Source organism: Eptesicus fuscus, chromosome 19 (genome assembly GCF_027574615.1).
Source record: "Eptesicus fuscus isolate TK198812 chromosome 19, DD_ASM_mEF_20220401, whole genome shotgun sequence".
Classification (NCBI taxonomy): Eukaryota; Metazoa; Chordata; class Mammalia; order Chiroptera; family Vespertilionidae; genus Eptesicus; species Eptesicus fuscus.
In genome coordinates this window covers 13,977,715-13,989,984 of record NC_072491.1, presented here as the reverse complement: position 1 = coordinate 13,989,984, position 12,270 = coordinate 13,977,715, and the positions used below count along the sequence as shown (strand labels likewise).

The 12,270-nt window shown below is 40.9% G+C and overlaps 2 protein-coding genes and 1 long non-coding RNA gene across 10 annotated transcripts in view; 2 read left to right on the top strand and 1 right to left on the bottom strand.

Annotated features, from left to right (window-relative positions):
* The window catches only part of UBR5 (ubiquitin protein ligase E3 component n-recognin 5), a 124,792-nt gene extending 118,845 nt beyond the window's left edge, over window positions 1–5,947 (top strand). For all 6 annotated transcript variants that reach the window (XM_054708410.1, XM_054708409.1, XM_054708411.1 and 3 more), the window contains exons 57-59: window positions 1,202–1,346; window positions 2,824–2,909; window positions 5,341–5,947. In XM_054708410.1, coding sequence (XP_054564385.1) covers window positions 1,202–1,346; window positions 2,824–2,909; window positions 5,341–5,553 — 444 coding nt within the window. In that variant the 3' untranslated portion in view covers window positions 5,554–5,947. The remainder of the gene's footprint in view (window positions 1–1,201; window positions 1,347–2,823; window positions 2,910–5,340) is intronic.
* Window positions 5,948–6,501: 554 nt separating this feature from the next.
* Window positions 6,502–10,071, bottom strand: LOC129147208 (uncharacterized). Its single transcript, XR_008554550.1, has 2 exons — window positions 9,870–10,071; window positions 6,502–9,361 (listed from the first exon to the last, which is right to left on the bottom strand). It is a non-coding gene; the product is annotated as an uncharacterized LOC129147208 (long non-coding RNA).
* Window positions 10,072–10,338: 267 nt separating this feature from the next.
* RRM2B (ribonucleotide reductase regulatory TP53 inducible subunit M2B) overlaps window positions 10,339–12,270 on the top strand; it is a 32,096-nt gene continuing 30,164 nt past the window's right edge. The window contains exon 1 of one of the 3 annotated variants that reach the window (XM_008148495.3): window positions 10,339–10,563. In XM_008148495.3, coding sequence (XP_008146717.2) covers window positions 10,516–10,563 — 48 coding nt within the window. In that variant the 5' untranslated portion in view covers window positions 10,339–10,515. The remainder of the gene's footprint in view (window positions 10,564–12,270) is intronic. The other 2 variants (XM_054708489.1, XM_028156154.2) reach the window with 2 other exon arrangements.

The window sequence follows — 12,270 nt, the reverse complement described above, 5'->3', positions numbered from 1 at the left end:
TACTTGTTGGATTCCTAGGACTCAGAGGCAGTTGTGTTCATGTTATGGTTTATTTTAGCAAAAGGGGGAAAAAATACATCAGGCATAGTATAGAGGCATCCAGGTGCAGGCTTCCAAAGCTGTCTCTCTGGGGACATGGGTTGTCTCAGAGAGCACTGTTCTTCCTCCAGCAGTGAGTTGCAGCAGTACATGTGCAGTGCTTGTGCTTAGGGATGCTTGCTTAAGAGCCAGCCTAAGGTTTTTTAATTGGAGGCCAGTTCCGTAAGCATATTCCTGCCTGCACAACCAGCCATGATTACTAGAAACCAGACTCCCAGAGAAAAGCACGTGTTCATCGTAAATCACCCTATTTGCTCAAAGAGTTTAGGCAAGATGTACAGCAGCGTTCATTGCCCCAGACATTGAGTACAGCCGCATCAGTTAGTAATGTAGGGAATATTCGAAAAACCAAGTTAAGTTCCTAGGTGCCAGCCAAGGGCCACCTAGGCCCTTCTAAGAGCAACATCACGCTTGCTACATTAACTCCCCTTCTGTGGTAAATGTTTGTTTATGTAGATTTAGGTCTGCTAGTGTCAAGTGTTTCTGATGCTTGGGCTGGGAATAACTGTGCAGGCTCTGGCGTCATACTGTCAGGGTTCATTCAGATCATGGCTGCAGCACCCTGTAGCTGTGTAACATTAGATAACTACTTAAGTTCTTTGTGCCTTGGTTCCCTCCTCTTCAAGATGAGGATCGGGTTGAATGAATTAATACATGTAAGGCGCTTAGAACAATTCTTGGCACATGGTCATTTCTCAGTAAGCTTCTAGATTTTGGGCTTGTGTTGGAGAAGTCTGTTTTGTCATTATCATACCTAGCTTAGGATGTTGACAGGATAGCATGTTTGACAAATTGAAGCTATTATTATTCAGTGACTACCCTGTTTGTTACTAATACGGTTTAAACAATTATTTCAGTTAATGACTGGCATATAATACTACTTCACTTTTGAAATGAAGCCCATTCCTGAAGCCATTTCTCCCCCTTTGACTCTATTATTAAGAAATTAAAAATACAGAACCTAATGTTTTTCTCTCTGGTTTAAAATGAGAACTAATATTTTTAGAGAGAGGCTGCTAAAATTAAATATTGGGACTTAACAATAAAGGCTACATGGAAAAGTACCAATAGTAATAAAAAGATGATTTCTGAAATTCTCTAGGCAATGAGGAAAGGTCTACTGGATGTGCTTCCAAAAAACTCATTAGAAGATTTAACAGCAGAAGATTTTAGGCTTTTGGTAAATGGCTGTGGTGAAGTTAATGTGCAGATGCTGATCAGTTTTACCTCTTTCAATGATGAATCAGGTATGGAATTTTCGAAATGTTTATTTAAGGAATAAGCTACATAGATAGTTTGGTCAGTCAGCATTTTCTGAGTTTCTAGTTCTTAGATACATTTGCAGGGCTTTGGAAATGTTGTATTACTGATGCTTAAAAGTTTATATATTTTTTTAACATGATTGGATGATGATGGCTTAGTGTTAGGTTATTTTTTATTGCTTAATTTTCCTAGATTTTAAAGAATATATGGTTAGTAAAAGTAAAAATTCCTTGTGGTGAGCAACTGGGTGAAAAGGATTTTATATACTAGTTAAGAAAAAACAATCCATGTGTCAGTTCCATTAAACTTACCCAATTGATGTCTCTCAAACTCTCTAATTAAAGAATTGGGTCTAGTTGTAGAACTAGACCCCAAACACACAAAGATAATAGCAGCACACAAACACATGGATTAGCTAGAAAGAATAAAGAGAGATAGTGATAATCCTCCTAGAATAACATTTAACTTCAGTGCTTGATTTGCTGCAACTTTTTTTTTTTTTTTTTTCAAAGTCCTGTAGTCTAGGAATAGACTTTTTAGCTGTGACTACACAATAAAACACTGGAAGTTCCAAGAAATTCATTATGAGAGGATTATACCTATAGTCTAAGATTATTGCATACATTGAAGGTACCAAGTTTTCCCCCTTTATTTTTCATATTTTGCAAACAGCTTCAGCCAAATTATAGTAAGTTAAATTTGGATAAATTTTCTTGTTTTTCCTTCATGCTTGGCAATATATAGGTCATCTTGTAATCATTTTGTGCTATTTTTTAATATAGTGTTCAGTATTTCTCATTTACAAGTCAAAAACCTAGGAGGGGAAAGAATATATCTAAAGATACTCCAAGTATGATCCTCAGATCAGCGTCATCTGAAGCTTTCTAGAAATGTAGAATTTTTGTTTTTCCCCCACACTCTTCCCCTAGACGTAGTGAATGAGAATCTGCATGTTTAAAAAGATCCCCAAGTGATGTAAAACTCATTAAAATTTGAGAAGCACTGGTTTAAGAACAGTCATGGAATAATCATGACTTACCAGATGAAATTAAAATCATGTGATTATCAATTTTGAGATTGGTGGTTCATTTTTCTTATCTTGGTCATCTTGAGTTACCATTGACAGTAAGCTATAAATAGAGGTCTTACATTATGCAAATGGTCCTAATTTTCTATATTAGGAATTAGGCCTATATAACATCATATATATATAAAATTGATTTCAGAGAGGAAGGGAGAGGGAGAGAGAGAGATAGGAACATCATTGATGCACGTTGGGGATTGAGCCTGCAACCCAGGCATATGCCCTGACCAGGAATTGAACCATGACCTCCTGGTTCATAGGTCGACACTCAACTACTGAGCTATATAACATTTTAATTATGTACATTTTTTTTATAATAAACACTCTAAAATATAACTACTGATACAGTATATTGAATTTATATTCTTCATTCTTAGGAGAAAATGCCGAGAAGCTCTTACAGTTCAAGCGTTGGTTCTGGTCAATAGTAGAGAAGATGAGCATGACAGAACGACAAGATCTTGTAAGTTAAGTTCACAGAATTTGTAGAACAAAATACAAAAATTTAAAATACTGTATATGATAGCCTTTTGTTTTAAGTTTGGAATGGTGGGTTATTTTAATTTTGGCTAAAGAAATTATAGAGAGTCAGAAATAATGGACAGTTTTGTTTTTCTCTATAACAGAACATTTGAAGTATTAATAAAGCTGCAAGCAGAGTGAAATAAATACATCTTAGCTATTAATATGACATTGTTATATTAGAAGACATTGTTATCTTAGAAGATAATACCAGCATATTGTTGAGACCCCCCCAACCCCCTCCCCATAGTGCTTAATATATCTTGGCTGCTCCGTCATCCTTTTGACTAGTAGTAAGCCTTTGCAACATTTCTGAATAATTTAGTGTCTTGACTGTTATCTGTCACTAGGAATAGAGTAGCTTTATTGTGATTTGTGAATATTAAGCCTATCATTTTAATCTTATTATTATTAACTTAGAAGCATAGATTAGGTAATATAAACTTTGATCATAATGAAAAGTTGATCCTAAAGTCAGTTCAACCTGGAATATATCCATAACCTGTCCATTCATCTTGAAAAACAAGTCTCCACTGGACCAGCCTTAGTGCTCAGTAATCTAGACTAGACTATTCATGGAACGTCTAAAAATGATCACATGTCTAGTATAGCCCCAAATTTTATTCGAGAGGGGGAAATGGTTACTTGTACTTTTAGTATTCCTTAATCTTTACATGTGCACACCCCCTCTCCCCCCAGCCTTCCAGTATTTCTTCACTAATATTTCTGTTTGTTTAGCCGGCCTGGTAATTGATTTCCACTTAGATTATTCCCTAGGTGGTAAATTCTATGTAATTGGTTCCATATAATTTGACTTTCCCAATCTTGTGGACCCTAAAGTCCCTTTCAGTGCTAACACTATATCTGTTCTTGTTGCCGTCAAGAGCACCTACATAGCTTGTGAGGGTTATATCACTTAGAGTCAGTCTTTGGATTTGGGAACCTTGTTTCCCGGTATCAAACAACGTATTAGTTTTGTAAAGCCTACCAGAAACAGAAATAGAAATGATTGGCTATCTTATATGAATTCTTATCTATTCCCTAGTTTTAATTTCCTGCTGTTTTTAAACCAATACATCCTCTGTCCAGTTAGTCAAGTTAAATCTCAGTACAGTTTCTACTTTCCCTGGAAGAGAAATGTGCTAACTCTTCAGTTTTGAGAGAGCTAGCAAGAGACTCTCTCAATATAAGGGCCTTGATATTTCCTATCAATAGCTGTAATTTATGAGCTTCACTCTTTAAACGCCTGCATAAAACCTATTCCTAGCGCGGTAAGCAGTATATCAAGGTGTCTTTTCCTCTCTTCCCTTTTCCTTCACATATTGTTGGGTTTATCCTGATATGTCTGAGGAGAAATGCTGAGGGATATAAGAATATCAGGGTTTCTCAAACGGTTCTCCCTTGAATTTTAGTCCTGCAAATTATAGGGTTTCTAGAGTTACTGGATTTCTTATAAAACTGTTTGCTTCAGGAATTATAGCAAGTTAGTTCATTTAGGTTTCCTCTGTAATTTTGGATATATTTGTTTAGCTGTATACTATAAATGTATTAGATTTAAAAAGCTTTATCTTAGAGATTGGCACTATTTTATTATCACTGAATAATGATATGTATATATATATGTATAGGTCAATGACAAATGGAATGTATTAATAAAAATAAAGATTATGTTATATTTAAGTAAAAAGGTAAAATAGAAGTTAACATTTATCTTACGTCACACAAAATAGATGTGTAGTAAAACGTAATGTTATATGGCTTATTGCATGGATTTTCACGTACAGTAGATGTTCTCATTAATTACTTTTATAAAGTTATTCTGTGTCACAGTGTAGCACTGAAAATACTGGTTGTTTTGCTAGTAGATAAAATGCAAAATAACTTCTTTTAAAATTTCTTTATTGATTAAGGTGTTAGATATGTGTCCTTATTACCCCATTACCCCTCTTATCCTCCCTCCCCTCTCAAAATAACTTTTTTTAAAACCTGTGCGAACTTTGAGCCTTTGGTGGTGGTGGTGGTGGTGGTGGTGGGTGGGAGAAGAACTGCATTTTTCCATTATGAGGTACGCCATGCAATTTAGCCCCTGGAAAGACCCTTAGAGAACATTTGGTCCAACAGCCTCATGTTAAAGATGAGAAACTGAGAGCCTGAAACAGTCTCTTTTCTACATATCTGACACTTTTTTTCCCTTCTGACCCTGAACCTTCCCTTTTCAGTACAAAAAATAAATTAAAAACTCAGTTCAAAATAATACAGTACCCTTATGTAGATTTAATACAAAAATGGGTCTTTGTGAGTATATTGCCAGAATTAAGGGTTGAATGTTAATCTGCTAAAAAACAAAACTGTAATTATATATTCCTGTTTAGGTTTACTTTTGGACATCAAGCCCATCATTACCAGCCAGTGAGGAAGGATTTCAGCCTATGCCCTCAATCACAATAAGACCACCAGATGATCAACATCTTCCTACTGCAAATACTTGCATTTCTCGACTTTACGTCCCACTCTATTCCTCTAAACAGATTCTCAAACAGAAATTGCTACTCGCCATTAAGACCAAGAATTTTGGTTTTGTGTAGAGCATAAAAAGTGTGTAACTGCTGTGTAATATTACTAGCGAATTTTGTAGATTTTTTTCCATTTGTCTATAAAAGTTTATGGAAGTCAGTGCTGTCACACCCCCTGGAGGTACCTTAAAGAGATAAATACAAACATTCCTTGCTGAGTTTGTAGCATAAAGGACTGAGGAGCACTAGCAACATTTGACTTTGATTTGCTAGTTAACAACTTCTGGGTCTAACCCCAGCCAAAGATGACAGCAGAACAACATAATTTACACTGTGATTTATCTTTTTGCTGAGGGGGAAAAATGTAAAATGTTCTGAAAATTCACTGCTGCCTTTGTGAAAAGTGTTTCAGCAAAGGTTCTTGTATAGAGGGAATAGGGAATTTCAAAATAAAAAATTAAGTATGTTCTGTGTTTTCATTTTAACTTTTTTATGGTGTTGAATTTGTGGTTGGCTGCAATTGTGTATCATGTATATGGAACTTGTAAAAAGTTCTGGACATTCAGATCTTAGAGGTAAAATCACTTTTACCTATAAAAACCACTTATTGCGGTTTATTTTGGCTGCATTGAACTCTAGGATATTAAATGAAATCACTAATATTTTGCATGTAATTGTTCATTTGAGTGAGGGCACTTTTTGTACATATGATGGGGCCAATGCACAATACTTGATCACAATCACCTTTTCCCCTTTGTATCCTTATTCAGTGAGCAGTCAGTCAGGAGGTTACTGCACTTCAGTTCTAACTAGACATTTGTACTAAGGTATTCAGTTATGTGAACTCAGCCTGGGCACTTTCTGATAACTGTAAAATGTTTTATAAGATCATGATTACTGAAGATACATTTTGGTAATTTTAAATGTTCGTGAGCAGCTTAACTACTTTTGTATCTAAAGCCTTTTTTAAGTATCTTGTTACATTTACTTTTTTAAATAAATTACAGAAGAAATGTCCAGTAATATTGAAGAAACAATAGTTTTTATTTATCTAGTTGTACATTTTTAAACTAAGGGTAATACACCGGCATGGTTATGTGCAAAAATTTTTGATTTGAAGAACTGAAAGTTTATATACACATGGACTATAAGAAACAAGAAAATCAATCCACATTTTACAGTTAGCAGAGAATCCTGAATGGCGCTGGCCAGGCCACCTTTTCTTTTTATAAATGGGGGAAGTGAAGTTGGGACCCTTACTTGGCAAGGGAATTAACTCACTTATGTGACAGGTTCTATTTTGATGACCCATTATGTAGCCTCGGACCAATATCTAAATTCTTGTGGTAGCTTCATTCAATGGCACAATATGGACAACGGTTTTCTTCACAAAATCTTCAAATAAAGTGACTTAAACTAGTCACTCTACATACTGAAAATGAGCAGAGAGTCTCTGGAATCTCTCCTACCTTTCAGTTCCTTCATAGGACTGGCCTTCAGGATGTTTTTCATGTTCAAAGGCACTACACTTTTATTATATAACTTCCTTCAGAAGAATGAACTACATGATGTTCTCAGCCTTGCTGACATATATTAAAAACTAAAATGATAGTGAAACTCGTTATTACTCAAAACTTACGCAACATGCTGTTAGATTTGTGTAAATTAACCAAAGGTTATTTTATAAAGTAACATTGGTTTTTATGTCTAAATGCTATTTCTGAGTGAATGAAATAGTAGTTAGATTAAGAGCTGATTATTGATATGTCTGAAATAGCTAACATTTATATCACCTTCACTTCTGTATGCACATTATGGGATTGATAAAGTATGAAATGAGAACAAAACAGATATGAGTAGGACATTTGAAACCCCAATTGTGAACTTATTTTAATAATTACTGAGAAAATGAAATATTTAAAATAATGCAAAATGTCTTAAGTCTTCCTAAATCAAGATTTTGGTTAAAATGCTTTTAGGAATATTAAAAACAGTGAGTTTTTTTTTTTTAAGTAAAGCATAAAATGATTTTAAATGTAAAATAAAGTCATGTAAAATAAAGTTCTCTTTTGGTCTTGCTTAGTGATTAAATCTAATAGAATTGAAAACAAATTTAGGAAGAGAAGACCAAGAATGAACTTTACTGAGGATTTTCAGATTGTTGCTACTTTTAATTTTCCTCCCTAAGTCATCTGAATATCAAGACTCCAGGGCTTACTGGGACAGACTTGAGAGGGCTTAAGAGTATGATTTCACTGCTTAGTATTTGCCCCTGAACATTTCTCTCCTAAAGATATTTTGTGTGTTTAAAGGTTGTCAGCAGTTTTTAGGTCTAAACTCAAACAGAGGTCTTCCCTTGAGGCAGTTGTTCTCGAGTGACTATAGGCCTAAGATTCTCTTGTGGAACTTGTTAATGCAGATCTCAGTCACGTTCTTGTTCAGTAAATATTAAGTGGAAGTCAGAAATCTTGATTCTTAAACAGCATTCCAGGTGACTATGAAACACTGCCCAAAGAGCATTACTTTTTTTTTCTTTTTTCTATTTTTTACCCCAAATATAAATGCCCCTGTTTGCAAACTCCCAAGAGCCAAATGGCTACAATTTATAACCTATTTAAAAGTGCTTCTGTTAACCACCTTGTCCTGAATTAGGTTCTTCTTCCTGATAAAGGACTGGTTAAAGTGCTTTCAAAAACGGCCTGAGCAGTAATTGAAAATATTTTCAATGTTTAACTTAAGTAAGTAGGCATGAACATACAGATTAATTCTTTAAACATCATTTGATTAATGTAGAAATTTACATGTCAAGATACCTTAGATTAAATAAAAGGAAAGTATCTTACATTACCTCTTAAAATTAAAAAAATATATATTACTGGATTGCTATGATTGTATCCTGAAGTTTCTCTTAATTAGTAACTGTGTTAGTACTTATGTACACATGTATTATATTTCATTTTATCCTATGAGATGAAGCCTGTCCATCCTCAGATAGGAGAAGACACAAGGTAAACAACTTGCTTAATTAAGGTTACACAGCTCATAAGTGTGAAGTATCTCCAGGTATCTGAGCTTGCATTCTTAAACATTGGGCTATACACTATTTTGTGGAAGGTCTGATTATAGGTGAGTTGATCATTCAAGTTTCTGATCACCCAATTCCAATATCAGGGGGGGAGGTGGTCCTGCACACCATCAAGAAGTGCTGTGACACCAGCTGGGTGTCCTGCAGGTCAACTCCACTCTGACCCTGTTCCTGGAGGCAGCGTCCGCTTCCACAGGTCTCAGTCTCACAAGAGCCCCCTCCACGTGCCAGCTGCAGGCCCAGGTCCCGGGACTCCTTCCCTTCCTGGGTTTGAGTAATTTGCCAGAGTGGCTCACAGAACTCAGGAGAAACATTTACTAAGTCACCGGTTTATTATAAAAGGATATAAATGAGGAACAGCCAGAGGAGCCGGACGCATTGGGAAAGGATGCGGCGCTTCCCTGTTCTCTCCAAGCGCGCCACTCTTCCGGATCTCCACGTGTTCACCGACTTGGAAGCTCTCCAAACCCTGTCCTTTTGGGGTTTTATGGAGGCTTCATGACAGGCATGATTGATAGAGTCACTGGCCACTGGTGATTGCTTCAGCCTCCAGCCCCTGGCATCCTGGGCAACCAGCCCCCATGCTCGGTGCGCTCCAAAAGTCTCCTCGTTAACAAGACGCCTTCATCGCTGTCATCGGAATTCCGACCCTATTGACCCTACTGCGCACAGCCATTCCCCGAGCAGGTGCATGTGGTTCAAGGCTCGCTTTTTCAGCCTCCAGCTACCCACGCCAATCTCTGTCACCTCGTTTTTGTTTGTTAGCTCAAACAATTTTCCCTTTCTGATGGGTCCCTGAAAGAAACAGGTATTAGTAATTCAACCAAGTTATTGTGACCATCAGTCGCCACTGCCTTCCGCTGTGACGGGGGAGGCTCTCCTCTCTCCACGACTTGAGCACCTTCCAGGCGGATACTTTTCGTTTCTTCAGCTGCAACACGAGGGACTTGGCTACCGCTACTTCACAGAGCCGTCCTGACAGTTCAGGGCCTTAACTCAACAAGACTGAAAGCTCCGCGGGCTGGAACCACCTCGGAGCTTCCCAAGTCTTTTCCTGAGTGGAGGCATCGCCCCCGCCTCACTCTGAGCTCCACCCACCCATGCACACGCACCCTTTTCCCTCCACCACTTCTTTTCTTTCGGGAGCTTAAAGACAGCACAGGGTGGCTGTTCCTACTGGTTCATTTGTTAACGGTGCGGCTTTTTTTTTTTTTTTTTCTTTCTTTCTTCCATCAAGAGTGTGGCTTCCCCCTAATCACCACCTGGCACAGTCTCTCGGGACAGGCCGAGTAGCGCGACACACCGTGTTCCGGAAGCAACGGCGAGAGCTGCTGGGAGAGGTGGCCTGGCACTGCGGGCACCTCCCGTCCCAGGGCCGTAGAGCCCCAGCCGCCATGGAGGGCGTGGCCGAAAGCCGCAGGCGGAGTACCTCAGGCCGAAGGCGGGGAAGCGAGGCCGGCGGGGTTCTGGGCGAGCTCCCCAGCCCCGCAGGCGGGAGGCGGGCCCCTGCGGCAGGGAAGGCGGGGCCGGAGGGCACAGGGAGAGCCCTCATTGGGCAGGCGGGAGGCGGGGCCGTCGAGGGGGCGGGGACACCGGAGTGGGCGGGACCCTGCGGCAGGGAAGGCGGGGTCGGCAGGCACAGGGAGAGCCCTCATTGGGCAGGCGGGAGGCGGGGCCGCCGAGGGGGCGGGGACACCGGAGTGGGCGGGTCCCTGAGGCATGGAAGGCGGGACCAGGCCTGCGCAGGGAGAGTCCCTCAGTGGGCAGGCGAGACCGCTGGGGCGGTGCAGCGGAGCGAGGCGGGGCCGGCCGGCCGGCGTGGGAGGGTCTCTGCGGCCGGGGAAGGGCGGACTCCGCAGCCCTGCGGGCCACCTGGGTCCAGTGCCCGTCGGAGGTGGCCTGAAGCGCTCGTTTCCCTCTGCGGCCGTCGCTCTGGCGGAGTCTGCGCGATGGGCGACCCCGAAAGGCCGGAAGTGGCCGGGCCTGAGCTGGAGGAGGTAAACGTTGCCGCCGCTTTTTCTCAGGTCCACGGGCACCCCGGCCGCTAGAATGCAGGTGGCGGCGGGGACTTGCAAGGTGCAGGGCCGCTGTAGGAAGTTTTACCCGTTGCCGTCGGAAACCCTGTGGAGGCCGGGCCTGGAGCCCTCGCCGCAGCCTGGTTCCGTCCTTCCCAGCGCCCGGGAGGCCGTCCCCCGGGAGGGCCGAGGTGGGAGCCGGGTTTCTGCTCCACGGCGCTGCGCCCAGGCCGGGAAAGGGCAACGTTCCGAGGCTCAGGCCGCGGCGAGGCGCACCCCCTCCTTTCCTCTCCCCGCACCCGTCCCGTGTCTGGAGACCTGGCCGGGGAAACCGAGGCAAGGAACTAGGGCAGGTGGATGGAGCGGAGCAGTGCATGCCATCCGGGGGATGGATAAAATGAGGACGCCTGTGGAAACGGACACGGGTAGATGGGGTGGAGATGACCGACCGGAAATCTTCATCAAAATAATCAGTTCAGGCGGCCAGTTTTGCTCAGACCCGGCTACTTAGTTGTGAATCTTTGGGGTGTCACTTTCTTCATGTACACAGCAGAAATGAGAGCATTAAGTAAAATGCTTTATGCAAAGTACCATGGGTTATGCATGCTTCATAAAACCTAAATTAACATGCTTATTATTAACATCCTCTCCTCTGCTTCTGTATGAATAAAAGTACATAATGACAGTCAAGAAACCATGATTTAGTGTTGTCGGGTAGTTGAAATTGTTGCTCCGTAATTTTCATGCCCTGTTATTTTGTAAATACTTCTAAACCATTTGTTTCGCTTGAACCTGTTGCTGCGCGTCGTCTCTTGGATTTAATCGAGTTTCAGCTCACAGACAGAGAATGATGCTTAGCCCTACATTTCTTTAGAAAGTTGTAGGTTCCAGATTTGGGACTTTATTTTTATTTTGAAAACATTTAGTAGCCAACTAAAAAAAAATTGTACATATATCCCTCAAACTTTTTCTTCCTGTTTTGAAACAAATACGTTTAGGACTGATTTTCCCCCTCGAATGAGACAAGGCAGGTGTTTCCTTTCGTGCTAACAGCACCAGCAGTCATTTAGGCTAAAGACCTGGCAGTTGATTTTTACTTATTATCCCTAAGTGATGCACAGCCACAAAGACAGAAGCAGCACTTTAGGTCTAGGATGAATTTTAGTGAGCGTGTTATGGTCTGAAAGTTTTAAACTTGCGATGCAAGGATGCCTTAAGTACTTGGTCAGATTTGAGGTGCAGCCTGGGCCCCCTGCATCAGAATCACCTGGAGTACTTTGTAAAAAATGTAAATCACTGGGCCTGCACCTAGTAATCCATGTTGGTGATGAGTCAAAAGCTCTTGGGGTGGAAGAGAAGGTGGAATGTTGCCTAGGAATACCTCTGTGAAACTTCATTTCAGATTCTCATCACTTCACACCTAGTTGTCTACCTCCAGTCTTACCTGCTCTCCCGTCCTGTCCTGTTGACCACTGCCACCTTAACCCGTCATTAAACCAGGGCCTCCATGTCACTCCCTCCAAGTAAAAACTCCCCATAGGGTCTCAGTTCCCACCCAAAAAATGCCCGGCTCCTCAGACTGGCAGAGTCCCATTCAAGCAGCTTTTTCGTGCTAACTGCCATATCTTAATTCAGGTTGTCATTTCCACCTCTGAACGTGACACCATAGTTACTACCAAAACCTAGGGT